At 44.2% G+C, this 18161-nt stretch overlaps 1 protein-coding gene across 1 annotated transcript in view; it reads right to left on the reverse strand.

Annotated features, from left to right (window-relative positions):
• LOC129844913 (probable G-protein coupled receptor 158) overlaps nucleotides 1–18161 on the reverse strand; it is a 105705-nt gene that overhangs the window by 21980 nt on the left and 65564 nt on the right. Inside the window, exons 4-5 of the mRNA XM_055913072.1 lie at nucleotides 8760–8971; nucleotides 8118–8186 (exon numbers count right to left, since the gene is read on the reverse strand). Coding sequence (XP_055769047.1) covers nucleotides 8118–8186; nucleotides 8760–8971 — 281 coding nt within the window. The remainder of the gene's footprint in view (nucleotides 1–8117; nucleotides 8187–8759; nucleotides 8972–18161) is intronic.

Below are 18161 nucleotides of genomic sequence, written 5' to 3' on the forward strand. Positions count from 1 at the left end.
CACCCCAGGTCTAAAAGAGTAGGCCGCCCCAGGTCTAAAAGAGTAGGCCGCCCCTGGTCTAAAAGAGTAGGCCACCCCAGGTCTAAAACAGTGGGCCACCGCTGGTCTTAATGAGCTGGCCACCCCAGGTCTAAAAGAGTAGGCCACCCCAGGTCTAAAAGAGTAGGCCACCCCTGGTCTAAAAGAGTAGGCCACCCCTGGTCTAAAAGAGTAGGCCACCCCAGGTCTAAAAGAGTAGGCCACCCCAGGTCTAAAAGAGTAGGCCACCGATGGTCTAAAAGAGTAGGCCACCGCTGTTCTAAAAGAATAGGCCACCCCTGGTCTAAAAGAGCTGGCCACCCCTGGTCTAAAAGAGTGGGACACCCCTGGTCTAAAAGAGTAGGCCACCCCTGGTCTAAAAGAGTAGGCCACCCCAGGTCTAAAAGAGTAGGCCACCCCAGGTCTAAAAGAGTAGGCTACCCCTGGTCTAAAATAATAGGCCACCCCTGGTCTAAAAGAATAGGCCACCACTGGTCTAAAAGAGTAGGCCACCGCTGTTCTAAAAGAATAGGCCACCGCTGGTCTTAATGAGCTGGCCACCCCTGGTCTAAAAGAGTGGGCCACCCCTGGTCTAAAAGAGTAGGCCACCCCTGGTCTAAAAGAGTAGGCCACCCCTGGTCTAAAAGAGTGGGCCACCCCTGGTCTAAAAGAGCTGGCCACCCCTGGTCTAAAAGAGTAGGCCACCCCAGGTCTAAAAGAGTAGGCCACCCCTGGTCTAAAAGAGTAGGCCACCCCTGGTCTAAAAGAGTAGGCCACCCCTGGTCTAAAAGAGCTGGCCACCCCTGGTCTAAAAGAGTAGGCCACCACTGGTCTAAAAGAGCTGGCCACCCCTGGTCTAAAAGAGCTAGCCACCCCTGGTCTAAAATAATAGGCCACCCCTGGTCTAAAATAATAGGCCACCCCTGGTCTAAAAGAGTAGGCCACCCCTGGACTAAAAGAGTGGGCCATCCCTGGTCTTAATGAGCTGGCCATGCCGGCCTAAAAAATTAGGCCACCCCAGGTATAAAAGAGTGGGCCACCACTGGTCTAAAAGAGCTAGCTACTCCTGGTCTAAAAGAGAGGGCCACCCCTGGTCTAAAAGAGTAGACCACCCCTGGTCTAAAAGAATAGGCCACCCCTGGTCTAAAAGAGCTAGCCACCCCTGGTCTAAAATAATAGGCCACCCCTGGTCTAAAAGAATATGCCACCCCTGGTCTAAAAGAGCTGGCCACCCCTGGTCTAAAAGAACTTGCCACCCCTGGTCTAAAAGAGCTGGCCACCCCTGGTCTAAAAGAGTGTTGGAACCCTGTTCAAAAAGAATTGGCCACCCCTGGTCTAAAAGAGTAGGCCACCCCTGGTCTAAAAGAGTAGGCCACCCCTGGTCTAAAAGAATAGGCCACCCCTGGTCTAAAATAGCTAGCCACCCCTGTTCTAAAATAATAGGCCACCCCTGGTCTAAAATAATATGCCACCCCTGGTCTAAAAGAGCTGGCCACCCCTGGTCTAAAAGAATAGGCCACCCCTGGTCTAAAAGAGCTGGCCACCCCTGGTCTAAAAGAGTGGGCCACCCCTGGTCTAAAAGAGTAGGCCACCCCAGGTCTAAAAGAGTAGGCCACCCCAGGTCTAAAAGAGTAGGCTACGCCTGGTCTAAAATAATAGGCCACCCCTGGTCTAAAAGAATAGGCCACCACTGGTCTAAAAGAGTAGGCCACCGCTGTTCTAAAAGAATAGGCCACCGCTGGTCTTAATGAGCTGGCCACCCCTGGTCTAAAAGAGCTGGCCACCCCTGGTCTAAAAGAGTAGGCCACCCCTGGTCTAAAAGAGTAGACCACCCCTGGTCTAAAAGAATAGGCCACCCCAGGTCTAAAAGAGTAGGCCACCCCTGGTCTAAAAGAGTAGGCCACCCCTGGTCTAAAAGAGTAGGCCACCCCTGGTCTAAAAGAGCTGGCCATCCCTGGTCTAAAAGAGTGGGCCACCCCTGGTCTAAAATAATAGGCCACCCCTGGTCTAAAAGAGTGGGCCACCCCTGGTCTAAAATAATAGGCCACCCCTGGTCTAAAAGAGTAGGCCACCCCTGGTCTAAAAGAATAGGCCACCCCTGGTCTAAAAGAGTAGGCCACCCCTGGTCTAAAAGAATAGGCCACCCCTGGTCTAAAAGAGTAGGCCACCCCTGGTCTAAAAGAATAGGCCACCCCTGGTCTAAAAGAATAGGCCACCCCTGCTCTAAAAGAATAGACCACCCCTGGTCTAAAAGAGTGGGCCACCCCTGGTCTAAAAGAGTAGGCCACCCCTGGTCTAAAAGAGTGGGCCACCCCTGGTCTAAAAGAGCGGGCCACCCCTGGTCTAAAAGAGCTGGCCACCCCTTGTCTAAAAGAGTAGGTCACCCTTGGTCTAAAAGAGTAGGACATCCCTGGTCTAAAAGAATAGGCCACCCCCGGTCTAAAAGAGTAGGCCACCCCTGGTCTAAAAGAATAGGCCACCCCTGGTCTAAAAGAGTAGGCCACCCCTGGTCTAAAAGAGTAGGCCACCCCTGGTCTAAAAGAGTAGGCCACCCCTGGTCTAAAAGAATAGGCCACCCCTGGTCTAAAAGAATAGGCCACCCCTGGTCTAAAAGAATAGGCCACCCTTGGTCTAAAAGAGTAGGCCACCCCTGGTCTAAAAGAATAGGCCACCCCTGGTCTAAAAGAATAGGCCACCCCTGGTCTAAAAGAGTAGGCCACCGCTGGTCTTAATGAGCTGGCCACCCCTGGTCTAAAAGAGTGGGCCACCCCTGGTCTAAAAGAGTGGGCCACCCCTGGTCTAAAAGAGCTGGCCACCCCTTGTCTAAAAGAGTAGGTCACCCTTGGTCTAAAAGAGTAGGACACCCCTGGTCTAAAAGAATAGGCCACCCCCGGTCTAAAAGAGTAGGCCACCCCTGGTCTAAAAGAATAGGCCATCCCTGGTCTAAAAGAGTAGGCCACCCCTGGTCTAAAAGAGTAGGCCACCCCTGGTCTAAAAGAGTAGGCCACCCCTGGTCTAAAAGAGTAGGCCACCCCAGGTCTAAAGGAGTAGGCCACCCTTGGTCTAAAAGAGTAGGCCACCCCAGGTCTAAAAGAGTAGGCCACCGATGGTCTAAAAGAGTAGGCCACCGCTGTTCTAAAAGAATAGGCCACCCCTGGTCTAAAAGAGCTGGCCACCCCAGGTCTAAAAGAGTAGGCCACCCCAGGTCTAAAAGAGTAGGCCACCCCTGGTCTAAAAGAATAGGCTATCCCTGGTCTAAAAGAGTGGGCCACCCCTGGTCTAAAAGAGTAGGCCACCCCAGGTCTAAAAGAGCAGGCCACCCCAGGTCTAAAAGAGCTGGCTACCCCTGGTCTAAAATAATAGGCCACCCCTGGTCTAAAAGAATAGGCCACCACTGGTCTAAAAGAGTAGGCCACCGCTGTTCTAAAAGAATAGGCCACCGCTGGTCTTAATGAGCTGGCCACCCCTGGTCTAAAAGAGCTGGCCACCCCTGGTCTAAAAGAGTAGGCCACCCCAGATCTAAAAAGAGTAGGCCACCCCTGGTCTAAAATAATATGCCACCCCTGGTCTAAAAGAGCTGGCCACCCCTGGTCTAAAAGAATAGGCCACCCCTGGTCTAAAAGAGTAGGCCACCCCTGGACTAAAAGAGCTGGCCACCCCTGGTTTAAAAGAATAGGCTACCCCTGGTCTAAAAGCGCTGGCCACCCCTGGTCTAAAATAATAGGCCACCCCTGGTCTAAAAGAATAGGCCAGCCCTGGATTGAAAGAGTGGGTCACCCCTGGTCTAAAAGAGCTGGCCACTCCTGGTCCAAAAGAGAGGGCCACCCCTGGTCTAAAAGAGCTGGCCACCCCTGGTCTAAAAGAGTGGGCCACCCCTGGTCTAAAATAATAGGCCACCCCTGGTCTAAAATAATAGGCCACCCCTGGTCTAAAAGAGTAGGCCACCCCTGGTCATATTGAGCTGGCCACCCCTGGTCTTAATGAGCTGGCCACCCCTGGTCTAAAAGTATATATCTCAACAGTATGATGGCACCCAAACCATAGTTGATAGGCTTAGGTTTATTTACCCATTTGTGTGTAATGCACCGAAATGACATCCAGTAAAAAACATGGTGAGTTCTCCCAGAGCATAACATTGTTCCCATGTAATGTTGTTACTATGTCACATTGTTACCATGTAATGTTGTTATTATGTAACGTTGTTACCATGTAATGTTATTACCATGTAATGGTGTTACCATGCAATGTTATTACCATGTAATGGTGTTACCATGCAATGTTATTACCATGTAATGGTGTTACCATGCAATGTTATTACCATGTAATGGTGTTACCATGTAATGTTATTACCATGTAATGTTATTACCATGTAATGGTGTTACTATGTAATGTTGTTACTATGTAACAGTGTTACCATGTAATGTTGTTACTATGTAATGTTATTACCATGTAATGGTGTTACCATGTAATTTTGTTACCATATAATGTTGTCACCATGTAATGATGTTACTATGTAAAGTTGTTACTATGTAACATTGTTACCATGTAATGTTGTTACTATGTAATGTTGTTACTATGTAACAGTGTTACCATGTAATGTTGTTACCATGTAACGTTGTTACCATGTAATGGTGTTAATATATAACAGTATTACCATGTAATGGTGTTACTATGTAATGTTGTTACCATGTACTGCTGTTACTATATAATGTTATTACCATGTAATGGTGTTACTATGTAATGTTATTACCATGTAATGGTGTTACTATGTAATGATGTTACTATGTAATGTTGTTACTATGTAACAGTGTTACCATGTAATGTTGTTACCATGTAACGTTGTTACCATGTAATGGTGTTAATATATAACATTATTACCATGTAATGGTGTTACTATGTAATGCTGTTACCATGTATTGCTGTTACTATATAATGTTATTACCATGTAATGGTGTTATTATGTAATGTTATTACCATGTAATGGTGTTACTATATAATGTTATTACCATGTAATGGTGTAACTATGTAATGATGTTACTATGTAACGTTATTATCATGTAATGTTGTTACTATGTAATGTTGTTACTATGTAACGGTGTTACCATGTAATGCCGTTACCATCATGTAATGTTGTTACCATGGCATCGTGTTACAATGTAATGTTGTTACCATGTAACATTGTTACCATGTAATTCTGTGACCATGCAATGCTGTTACTATGTAATGCTGTTACCATGTAATGTTGTAACTATGTATTGTTGTAACTATGTATTGTTGTTACCATGTAATGTTGTTAACATGTTATGTTGTCACCATGTAATGTTGTCACCATGTAACTTTGTTACCACGTCATGTTGTTTCTACGTAATGTTGTTACTATCTCATGTTGTTGCTATGTTATATTGTTACCATATCATGCTGTTACTATGTCATGTTGTTACTATGTTATGTTGATGTTATGTTGTTACTATGTTATGTTGTTACTATGTCATGTTGTTACTTTGTCATGTTTTTACCATGTTATTTTGTTACTATGTCATGTTGTTACTATGTCATGGTGTTACTATGTAATGTTGTTACTATGTTATGGTGTTACTATGTTTGTTGTTACTATGTCATGCTGTTACTATTTCATGTTTTTACCATGTTATTTTGTACTATGTCATGTTGTTACTATGTTATGTTGTTACCATGTTATGCTGTTACTATGTAATGTTGTTACTATGTCATGTCATGTTGTTACTATGTCATGTTGTTACGATGTCATGTTGTTACTATGTCATGTTGTTACGATGTCATGTTGTTACTATGTCATGTTGTTACTATGTGTCATGTTGTTACTATGTCATGTTGTTACTATGTAACGTTGTTACTATGTAACATTGTTGCCATGTAATGTTGTTACTACTTAACATTGTTCCTACGTTACATTGTTACTATGTAACATTGTTACCATAGAACGATGTTACCATATATTGTTGTTACTATGTCACGTTGTTACTATGTCATGTTGTTACTATGTCATGTTATTACCATGTAATGTTATTACTATGTAATGATGTTACTATGTAACACTGTGCCTACGTTACATTGTTACTATGTAACATTGTTACCATTGAACGTTTTTACCATGTAATGTTGTTACTATGTAATGTTGTTACTATGTAATGTTGATACCATGTCATGTTGTTACTATGTAATGTTGTTACCATGTCATGTTGTTACCATGTCATGTTGTTACTATGTAATGTTGTTACTATGTCACGTTGTTACTATGTCATGTTGTTACTATGTCATGTTGTTACCATGTCATGTTGTTACTATGTAACGCTGTTACTATGTAACACTGTGCCTATGTTACATTGTTACTATGTAACATTGTTACCATTGAACGTTTTTACCATGTTATGCTGTTACTATGTAATGTTGTTACTATGTCATGTCATGTTGTTACTATGTCATGTTGTTACCATGTCATGTTGTTACTACGTAATGTTGGTACCATGTAATGTTATTAGTATGTAACATTGTTCCTACGCTACGCTGTTGCAATGTGCACTGTAAAACCGGATACATTCTGGATACTTCAACATTATGAGGATTACCTAAAAGAATTAAGAAACTGAAATAACTGACGTGAGCTGAACTACCTTCATATGAGTAATACAAATGCAGTTTTTTTGAGTAAGGTATACTTTAATGATAACGCCCCTACTAAGCCACTTCTCAAATAATTTACCAGTGTTCCTTGCCTTTTCGATTGAATTGTTTCCACCCATGCATGACTGTATTTGTAAGTGACAGAGACATGGTTGTTGAATTTATTTATTTTCAGTCCTGTGGCCTTCACCAAGTGAGTTCCTAGGCAAATATGATCATTCTAATTTAACCATGACATATGTCATGAGGCCTTATACAGTGGCCTGAAACCCGTAGTTTACATGCCACATCAGGCCTGCAAGTCGGGTAGCAAACGTCCACTAACTTCCTCAACATTTTTTCCAGTTATCTTCCAACTAGGATTTCTGGAAAACCTGAAAAATATACAAGAATTTTGCAACCCTAACTATAAATCACATTATGCTGGCTTGCAAAGTCATGTATAACTCCTATTGGAATCTAGCCAGAGTTAGGCAATCCAGCATTTTAAATGTGTATTCACCCGCAACCTGTATTCTTAATGACTGCCAGAGTTAAGAACAGTGGGAGGAAACTGCCTAAGCTGTTGAAACTGGAACAACCATTTCAGTAACGGCTGCAAAAATTCAATGATTGGATTAGTTTAGAAAAAAATATGTATCTTTCTGTAGCATTACATTTAATCATTCAATATACATGCAAAAACAACAGATATTAAAAACTACTCCAAAAAATCTACCTGCAGTAGAGCATGCTGGGAAAAAAAAGTTAATTTGTTACCATGTCTTTAAAACGTTGAGTTGGTGTGAGTTCTCATGTAGTTTGAGATAGTACAACATAAAGATTTTAAGTAATTACGACTGTTCATTGACTTTGAGTAAAAATGTTACAGTGACATTATTCCAACTCTAGACTCAGAGGAAAAGCCCAATCTACAGTGACATTGTTCCAACTCTAGAGTTGGACCACTTTAGATCACCCAACCTCGTCCTTGGCAACAAGGACTTCTAAATAGTCCCTCCTGAGTGGTTGATTTCTTTGGCTTTGTTTCCACTCTTTCTTTCTGTGTGTATTGATGTTGGGCGCCATTGGAGGTACTTGAAGTGAGTGAATTTGAAATCTCTGTAGCTCCATAAGAATGCCATGTAATGTTGGCTATAAGCCCCCCCCCCCCCCCGTCTGTTCCAACTCTGTGGCGCTCCAGGTTGGACTGTACCACACACTTGGAGGCATTACTCACACATACCAGCTGTGTTGTCATCCAGAATTTCTGTGGCTTTTTTTGGGGGCCGTTTTTTAATAAATAGCTGTGATATATCAATTTGGAAGGGTTGACACAAGCAATTGAGGGACAGATGGACGACGGACAGAGAGGCATACAGGCAGGCAGACAGACAGACAAACACAAATGCATGCATACATGCACAGACACAGAAACACACACACGTCTGGAGACTTACGGGAAAGTAGAGAAGCAAGGCTCCAAACAAGATGGCCTCCAGGAGGACGAGACCAGACGCTCGGATCCTCTACAAGAGAGAGAGAGAGAGAGAGAGAGAGAGAGAGAGAGAGAGAGAGAGAGAGAGAGAGAGAGAGAGAGAGATAACATAACATTGATTTAACACAGAGTTATTAGGATGATATCTACACAATCATATTATCTACTGAGGGAAATTGTCAGCAATTCAAAGAATTTAACTCAATGTCACAACACGATGACTATGAATTACCAAGATGGTCTCTTAGTTGAGCTGCTCTGCTACCAATGATGTTAGTGAAAACAAGAGAGGACGGCGGGACATTTCTGGGACAAATTTAATTACTCATTATTGCCTAGAAGGTAATGTCTTTTATGTAAATATGTAAATTCACACTCCTCGGGGGACATCTCCTCTGAACTGTGATTTCTGGAAGATTCTTATAGGAAACAACATAACTAGTCAGTTTCACACCACAAGTACAGACACTTAGCTCATATTTTGGAACACAATTTACAGGTATGTTTAGCTTTAAAGGGACATTACACTCCAAAATCTGGATGTAGTTCCCCTATAATGACCTGCTTGACTCCTAACCCCTGCCTCCCCCCAATGAGCCCTTACCTTGTTCCTGCGGAAGTGGTAGACCAGCAACATGGCCACTAAGTCCAGCAGCATACAGAGGCCCTGGAAGGAGGCTACGGAAAGCCGGAGGGCTCCGTCATCCTGAGCCAGGCAGGGCGTGTCATCCCGGCAGTAGGGGCAGCCCTCACGGCACGGCAGACACCTACTGGACCCCTCCGAGGGGTCCTCGCCGTGAGCGTGACCACCGCTCTCTTTCCCGGGAAAGGACAGACGGAAGGAACACAGAGAAGATAGAGGATGACGTGTCGTGACATCAATGGGGAGGCAATTACAATGTACCCCCAAAAAACCCTATTTGTCTTAATGCAGTTGTTTCTGTGTATAAGTTCTACTGAGCCCAGTAAGAGTAGCTGTTGCTGAAGTAAATGCTAATAAGGACCGAAATAAACAAACTGTCAATGTAAACAGCTGGTAACAACTAGCCTTCCATTTGATCTACAGTGAAACATTCCAGTCAAGTAGTTTAGAACAGCATTTTGGAAATTGGCCATGTGGCGGCAGATGGATTGGCAATTAGCAGGGTGTCAGGGTGCAACCGTTTCACAACACATTGTCATAAAACTTCAAATAACTCCGACGTGCGGGTAGCAAAAGCTACAGTACAGGCTAGGTCCACTAGCTCTGTAGCTACTAGATGTGTTGAGTTATTGTGGTCCACTATAGGGCTGTAGCTAGATGTGTTGAGTTATTGTGGTCCACTATAGGGCTGTAGCTAGATGTGTTGAGTTATTGTGAGGTATGTAAATACTTAGTATCACAGTCACACAGATGTTATTCATCCCCCCAGTAAAAAGTGTCTAACAAGCCTGTAATTACTCCATCGGTCGCAATATGCCCATACTCTATACATCTCAAATGTACATACTTCATAGTATGTACTTCATAGTACTTCATAGTGCACTACTGTTGACCAGAGCCCTAAAGCAGAGCCGTGTGAAGTGGTAGAGCTCTGGCAGACAGCCTCATGAAGTGGTCGAGCTCTGGCAGACTGTCTCATGAAGTGGTAGAGCTCTAGCAGACTGTCTCATGAAGTGGTAGAGCTCTAGCAGACTGTCTCATGAAGTGGTAGAGCTCTGGCAGACAGCCTCATGAAGTGGTAGAGCTCTAGCAGACTGTCTCATGGAGTGGTAGAGCTCTGGCAGACAGCCTCATGAAGTGGTAGAGCTCTAGCAGACTGTCTCATGAAGTGGTAGAGCTCTAGCAGACTGTCTCATGAAGTGGTAGAGCTCTAGCAGACTGTCTCATGAAGTGGTAGAGCTCTGGCAGACAGCCTCATGAAGTGGTAGAGCTCTAGCAGACTGTCTCATGAAGTGGTAGAGCTCTAGCAGACTGTCTCATGAAGTGGTAGAGCTCTAGCAGACTGTCTCATGAAGTGGTAGAGCTCTAGCAGACTGTCTCATGAAGTGGTAGAGCTCTAGCAGACTGTCTCGTGAAGTGGTAGAGCTCTGGCAGACAGCCTCATGAAGTGGTAGAGCTCTGGCAGACAGTGGGTGATGTGTCTTCTCAGTGGGTTATGTGTCTTCTCAGTGGGTTATGTGTCTTCTCAGTGGATTATGTGTCTTCTCAGTGGGTTATGTGTCTTCTCAGTGGGTTATGTGTCTTCTCAGTGGGTTATTTGTCTTCTCAGTGGGTTATGTGTCTTCTCAGTGGTTTATTTGTCTTCTCAGTGGGTTATTTGTCTTCTCAGTGGATTATGTGTCTTCTCCGTGGGTTATGAGTCTTCTCAGTGGGTTATTTGTCTTCTCAGTTGATTATGTGTCTTCTCAGTGGGTTATTTGTCTTCTCAGTGGATTATGTGTCTTCTCAGTGGGTTATTTGTCTTCTCAGTGGGTTATGTGTCTTCTCAGTGGTTTATTTGTCTTCTCAGTGGTTTATTTGTCTTCTCCGTGGGTTATGTGTCTTCTCAGTGGGTTATTTGCCTTCTCAGTGGATTATGTGTCTTCTCAGTGGGTTATTTGTCTTCTCAGTGGGTTATGTGTCTTCTTAGTGGATTATGTGTCTTCTCAGTGGATTATGTGTCTTCTCAGTGGTTTATTTGTCTTCTCAGTGCGTTATGTGTCTTCTCAGTGGGTTATGTGTCTTCTCAGTGGCTTATGTGTCTTCTCAGTGGGTTATGTGTCTTCTCAGTGGGTTATGTGTCTTTTCAATGGTTTATTTGTCTTCTCAGTGGGGTATGTGTCTTCTCAGTGGATTATGTGTCTTCTCAGTGGGTTATTTGTCTTCTCAGTGCGTTATGTGTCTTCTCGCAATTTGTTGTTCTGAGTCATGTTTGAAGAAGAACCAGGGTCATGATGAGTGGGGCACTCTGAAGCAAAACCTGTTTACAAAACACTTTACTTAAAGCCTGTCCTAAAGGTACTATTATTTATATCTTGTTATAAGCATGTAAGATTTAAGCGTTTATAATGTCTTATAAAACCTTAAATAAAGGTGTCGGTTCCAGGTGCGTAGGTATCAAAATGAGAATACTGTCGAAAAAGAGGAAAAAATGCAAAAACAAACATGTTTCATTTAGACCCCATAGTGCAGAAAAGTTAGTAATTTAGTAATGACCATTATGAGATGATATCAAGACATTTAGGGGGCTCGCACAGGACAAGTCTTACAACGCATTATAACTGAATCATAATGCATTATACCTTCATCATAATGCATCATACCTGCATCATAATGCATTATACCTGCATCATAATGCATTATACCTGAATCATAATGCATTATACCTTCATCATAATGCATCATACCTGCATCATAATGCATTATAACTGCATCATAATGTATTATACCTGCATCATAATGCATTATACCTGCATCATAATGTATTATACCTGCATCATAATGTATTATACCTGCATCATAATGCATTATACCTGCATCATAATGTATTATACCTGCATCATAATGCATTATACCTGTATCATAATGCATTATACCTGCATCATAATGTATTATACCTGCATCATAATGCATTATACCTGCATCATAATGCATTAATCCTGCATCATAATACATTAATCCTGCATCATAATGCATTAATCCTGCATCATAATGCATTAATCCTGCATCATAATGTATTATACCTGCATCATAATGTATTATACCTGCATCATAATGTATTATACCTGCATCATAATGCATTAATCCTGTATCATAATGTATTATACCTGCATCATAATGCTATAATCATGCATCATAATGCATTAATCCTGCATCATAATGTATTATTCCTACATCACAATGCATTAATCCTGCATCATAATGCATTAATCCTGCATCATAATGTATTATACCTGCATCATAATGCATTAATCCTGCATCATAATGTATTATACCTGCATCATAATGCATTAATCATGCATCATAATGCATTAATCCTGCATCATAATGCATTATACCTGCATCATAATGCATTAATCTTGCATCATAATGCAAGACTGGAACGAATTGCAAAAATCTCTGAAGTTGGAGACTTTTATCTCCCTCAACAACTTTAAAAATCTGCTATCCGAGCAGCTAACCGATTGCTGCAGCTGTACATAGTCCATCTGTAAACTACCCACCCAATTTACCTACCTCACCCCCCATACTGCTTTTATTTATTTACTTTTCTGCTCTTTTGCTCACCAGTATCTCTTCTTGCACATGATCATCTGATGATTTATCACTCCAGCGTTAATCTGCTAAATTGTAATTATTAGATTTATTGCCTACCTCATGCCTTTTGCACACATTGTATATAGATTCTCTTTTTTCTACCATGTTATTGACTTGTTTATTGTCTACTCCATGTGTAACTCTGTGTTGTTGTCTGTTCACACTGCTATGCTTTATCTTGGCCAGGTCGCAGTTGCAAATGAGAACTTGTTCTCAACTAGCCTACCTGGTTAAATAAAGGTGAAAAAAAAAAAAATAAAAAAAATAATAATAATAATCGTGCATCATACTAAATGGCGGCGGAAGAAATGGCAGCAGTTTTACGGACGACCAACCAATTGTGCTATTTTGTGGGGGGGTTTTCGCGTTATTTGTAACTTATTTTGTACATAATGTTTCTGCAACCGTATCTTACGGCAAAAAAAAGTCGGACTAGACTAAGATTTTTCTTCAACAAGCAGGACGCACAGGACATTCTCCAAACACCCGATAAGGCCAACATCCCAGTTATTTGCAAGAGGAAGACATGCAGGTACAGAGGACACAGAGCGGGGTGCCTCGTAAGGATCCGCAGAAGGCAAGTGGGAAAGCTGCTGTTACCGTCAATATTACTCGCCAACGTGCAATCATTGGACAATAAATTAGACGAGGTACGATCACGAATATTCCACCAACAGGACATCAGAAACTGTAACATCTTATGTTTCACCGAATTGTGGCTGAATGATCACATGGATATTCAGCTAGCACACTCCGGTTAGATGAGGAGGCGGTCTGTGCATATTTGTAAACAACAGCTGGTACACAAAATCTTAGGAAGTCTCTAGATTTTCATCCCTGAAGTAGAGTATCTTGTGATAAAATACAGACCACACTATTTGCCTAGAGAGTTTTCAGCTATACTTTTCGTGGCTGTTTATTTACCATCACAGACGGATGCTGGCACTAAGACCGCACTCAATCAGCTGTATAAAGAAATAAGCAAACAGGAAACCGCTCGCCTAGAGGCGGACTCAGAGGCGGCGCTCATAATGGCCGGAGACTTTAATGAAGGGAACCTTAAATCAGGTCTACCTAATTTCTACCAACATGTTAAATGTGCAACCAGAAGGAAAACATTTTTAGATCACCTGTATTCCATACACAGAGACGCGTATAAAGCTCTCCCTCGCCCTCCATTTGGTAAATCCGACCACAATTCTATCCCCCTGAGTCCTGCTTACAAGCAAAAATTAAAGCAGGAAGCACCAGTGACTCGGTCAAAAAAAAAAGTGGTCAGATGAAGCAGATGCTAAACTACAGGACTGTTTTGCTATCACAGACTGGAACATGTTCCAGGATTCTTCCGATGGCATTGAGGAGTACACCACATCAGTCACTGGCTTTATCAATAAGTGCATCGAGGACGTCGTCCCCACAGTGACTGTACGTACATACCCCAACCAGAAGCCATGGATTACAGGCAACATTCGCACTGAGCTAAAGGGTAGAGCTGCCGCTTTCAAGGTGCGGGACTCTAACCCGGAAGCTTATAAGAAATCCTGCTATGCCCTCCGACGAACCATCAAACAGGCAAAGCGTCAATACAGGGCTAAGATTAAATCGTACTACACCGGCTCCGACGCTCGTCTTATGTGGCAGGGCTTGCAAACTATTACAGACTACAAAGGAAAGCACAGCCGCAAGCTGCTCAGTGACACAAGCCTACCAGACGAGCTAAATCACTTCTATGCTCACTTCGAGACAAGCAACACTGAGGCATGCATGAGAGCATCAGCTGTTCTGGACGACTGTGTGATCACGCTCTGCGTAGCCAACGTGAGTAAGACCTTCACAAGACTGCGGGAACAGACGGATTACCAGGACGTCTGCATGTGCTGACCAACTGGCAGGTGTCTTCACTGACATTTTCAACATGTCCCTGATTGAGTCTGTAATAACAACATGTTTCAAGCAGACCATCATAGTTCCTGTGCCCAAGAACACGAAGGCAACCTGCCTAAATGACTACAGATCGTAGCACTCACGTCCATAGCCATGAAGTGCTTTGAAAGCCTGGCAAAGGCTCACATCAACACCATTATCCCAGAAACCCTAGACCCACTCCAATTTGTATGCCGCCCAAACAGATCCACAGATGATGCAATCTCTATTGCACTCCACACTGCCCTTTCCCACCTGGACAAAAGGAACACCTATGTGAGAATGCTATTCATTGACTACTACATGTTGTTCAACACCATAGTACCCTCAAAGCTCATCACTAAGCTAAGGATCCTGGGACTAAACACCTCCCTCTGCAACTGGATCCTGGACTTCCTGATGGGCCGCCCCCAGGTGGTGAGGGTAGGTAGCAACACATCTGCCATGCTGATCCTCAAAACTGGAGCCCCTCAGGGGTGGGTGCTCAGTCCCCTCCTGTACTCCCTGTTCACCCACGACTACATGGCCAGGTACGACTCCAACACCATCATTAAGTTTGCAGACGACACAACAGTGGAAGGCCTGAATAACATAATAAGGTGCCAGAATAACAACCTATTCCTCAACGTAACCAAGACTAAGGAGATGATTGTGGACTACAGGAAAAGGAGGACCGAGCACGCTCCCATTCCCATCGACGGGGCTGTAGTGGAGCAGGTTGAGAGCTTCAAGTTCCTTGGTGTCCACATCACCAACAAACTAGAATGGTCCAAACACACCAAGACAGTCGTGAGGAGGGCACGGCAAAGCCTTTATACCCCTCAGGAAACGAAAAAGATTTGGCATGGGTTCTGAGATCCTCAAAAGGTTCTACAGCTGCAACATCGAGAGCATTCTGACTGGTTGCATCACTGCCTGGTACGGCAATTGCTTGGCCTCCGACTGCAAGGTACTTCAGAGAGTAGTGCGTACGGCCCAGTACATCACTGGGGATAAACTGCCTGCCACCCAGGACCTCTATACAAGGTGGTGTCAGAGGAAGAACCTAAAAATTGTCAAAGACTCCAGCTACCCCAGTCATAGACTGTTCTCTCTACTACCGCACGGCAAGCGGTATTGGAGTGCCAAGTCTAGGACAAAAAGGCTTCTCAGCAGGTTTTACCCACGAGCCATAAGACTCCTGAACAGGTAATGAAATGGCTACCCGGACTATTTGCATTGTCCCCCCCCCCCCCCCCCCCCCCCGCCAACCCCTCTTTTACGCTGCTTCTACTCTCTGTTTATCATATATGCATAGTCACTTTAACCATATCTACATGTACATACTACCTCAATCAGCCCAACTAACCGGTGCCTGTATATAGCCTCGCTACTGTCATAGCCTCGCTACTGTTATTTTTCACTGCCTTTTTACTGTTGCTTTTATTTCTTTACTTACCTATTGTTCACCTAATACCTTTTTTGCACTGTTGGTTAGAGCCTGTAAGTAAGCATTTCACTGTAAGTTCCACACCTGTTGTATTCGGTGCACGTGACAAATTACCTTTGATTTGATAAACTTTGATTAGATAATACATTAAACCTGCATCATAATGCATTATACCTGCATCATAATGCATCATACCTGCATCATAATGCATTATACCTGCATCATAATGCATCATACCTGCAAGCTTAAACAATTGGTTCCCTGTCTTTAACAACACCAAATGACGTGGACTCAGTGCTCTCCACTCCCCTAGGAATAAACCCTACAGGTGAATGACGTGGACTCAGTGCTCTCCACTCCCCTAGGAATAACCCCTACAGGTGAATGACGTGGACTCAGTGCTCTCCACTCCCCTAGGAATAAACCCTACAGGTGAATGACGTGGACTCAGTGCTCTCCACTCCCCTAGGAATAAACCCTACAGGTGAATGACGTGGACTCAGTGCTCTCCACTCCCCTAGGAATAAACCCTACAGGTGAATGACGTGGACTCAGTGCTCTCCACTCCCCTAGGAATAAACCCTACAGGTGAATGACGTGGACTCAGTGCTCTCCACTCCCCTAAGAATAAACCCTACAGGTGAATGACGTGGACTCAGTGCTCTCCACTCCCCTAAGAATAAACCCTACAGGTGAATGACGTGGACTCAGTGCTCTCCACTCCCCTAGGAATAAACCCTACAGGTGAATGACGTGGACTCAGTGCTCTCCACTCCCCTAAGAATAAACCCTACAGGTGAATGACGTGGACTCAGTGCTCTCCACTCCCCTAGGAATAACCCCTACAGGTGAATGACGTGGACTCAGTGCTCTCCACTCCCCTAGGAATAAACCCTACAGGTGAATGACGTGGACTCAGTGCTCTCCACTCCCCTAGGAATAAACCCTACAGGTGAATGACGTGGACTCAGTGCTCTCCACTCCCCTAGGAATAAACCCTACAAGTGAATGACGTGGACTCAGTGCTCTCCACTCCCCTAAGAATAAACCCTACAGGTGAATGACGTGGACTCAGTGCTCTCCACTCCCCTAGGAATAAACCCTACAAGTGAATGACGTGGACTCAGTGCTCTCCACTCCCCTAAGAATAAACCATACAAGTGAATGACGTGGACTCAGTGCTCTCCACTCCCCTAGGAATAAACCCGACAGGTGAAAGCATAATGTACACAGCACAATGAGCGAACAAACCACTAAACACTCAGTCACAGTAAAACAGTGTTTGGATTTAGTGAAGTAAAGTGCTGCAGAGTATTTGCAAACAAACAAACACACAGAAATCCCCCAAGGCATAGCGTCTGTTAAGAACACAGTGAACCAGCGCAGACAGAGAATACAATGCAGTCACAGGAGGTTGGTGGCACCTTAATTGGGGAGGACAGGCTTGTGGTAATGGCTGGAGCGGAATCAGTGGAATGGTACCAAATACATTGTTATACCCTGATGAGGACAGCTTGCCTGTCCAAACGTTGGTTATTAAATGATTACATCTGAGCTCCTAGAGTGTGAGGATTTTCTTTTTCAAGTGCTCTACTCTGTTAGCCAACACCTCGCCTAAATAGGTGTTCTACTCCGCTAGCCAGCACCTCGCCTAAATAGGTGTTCTACTCCGCTAGCCAGCACCTCTACTAACCAGGTATTCTACTCTTTTAGCCAGCACCTCTCCTAACCAGGTGTTCTACTCTGCTAGCCAGCACCTCTCCTAACCAGGTGTTCTACTCCACTAGCCGGCACCTCTCTTAACCAGGTGTTCTACTCTGTTAGCCAGCACCTCTCCTAACCAGGTGTTCTACTCCACTAGCCGGCACCTCTCTTAACCAGGTGTTCTACTCTGTTAGCCAGCACCTCTCCAAAGCCAGGTGTTCTACTCCGCTAGCTAACACCTCTCCTAACCAGGTGTTCTACTCTGTTAGCCAGCACCTCTCCTAACCAGGTGTTCTACTCCACTAGCTAGCACCTCTCCTAACCAGGTGTTCTACTCTGCTAGCCAGCACCTCTCCTAACCAGGTGTTCTACTCCACTAGCCAGCACCTTGACTAAACAGGTGTTCTACTCCGCTAGCCAGCACCTCTCCTAACCAGGTGTTTTACTCTGTTAGCCAGCACCTCCCCTAATCAGGTGTTCTACTCCGCTAGCCAGCACCTCTCCTAACCAGGTGTTCTACTCCACTAGCCAGCACCTTGCCTAAACAGGTGTTCCACTCCACTAGCCAGCACCCCGCCTAAACAGGTGTTCTACTCCGCTAGCCAGCACCTCTCCTAACCAGGTGTTCTACTCCACTAGCCAGCACCTTGCCTAAACAGGTGTTCTACTCC

This window comes from Salvelinus fontinalis, unplaced genomic scaffold, assembly GCF_029448725.1.
Source record: "Salvelinus fontinalis isolate EN_2023a unplaced genomic scaffold, ASM2944872v1 scaffold_0249, whole genome shotgun sequence".
Lineage (NCBI taxonomy): Eukaryota > Metazoa > Chordata > Actinopteri > Salmoniformes > Salmonidae > Salvelinus > Salvelinus fontinalis.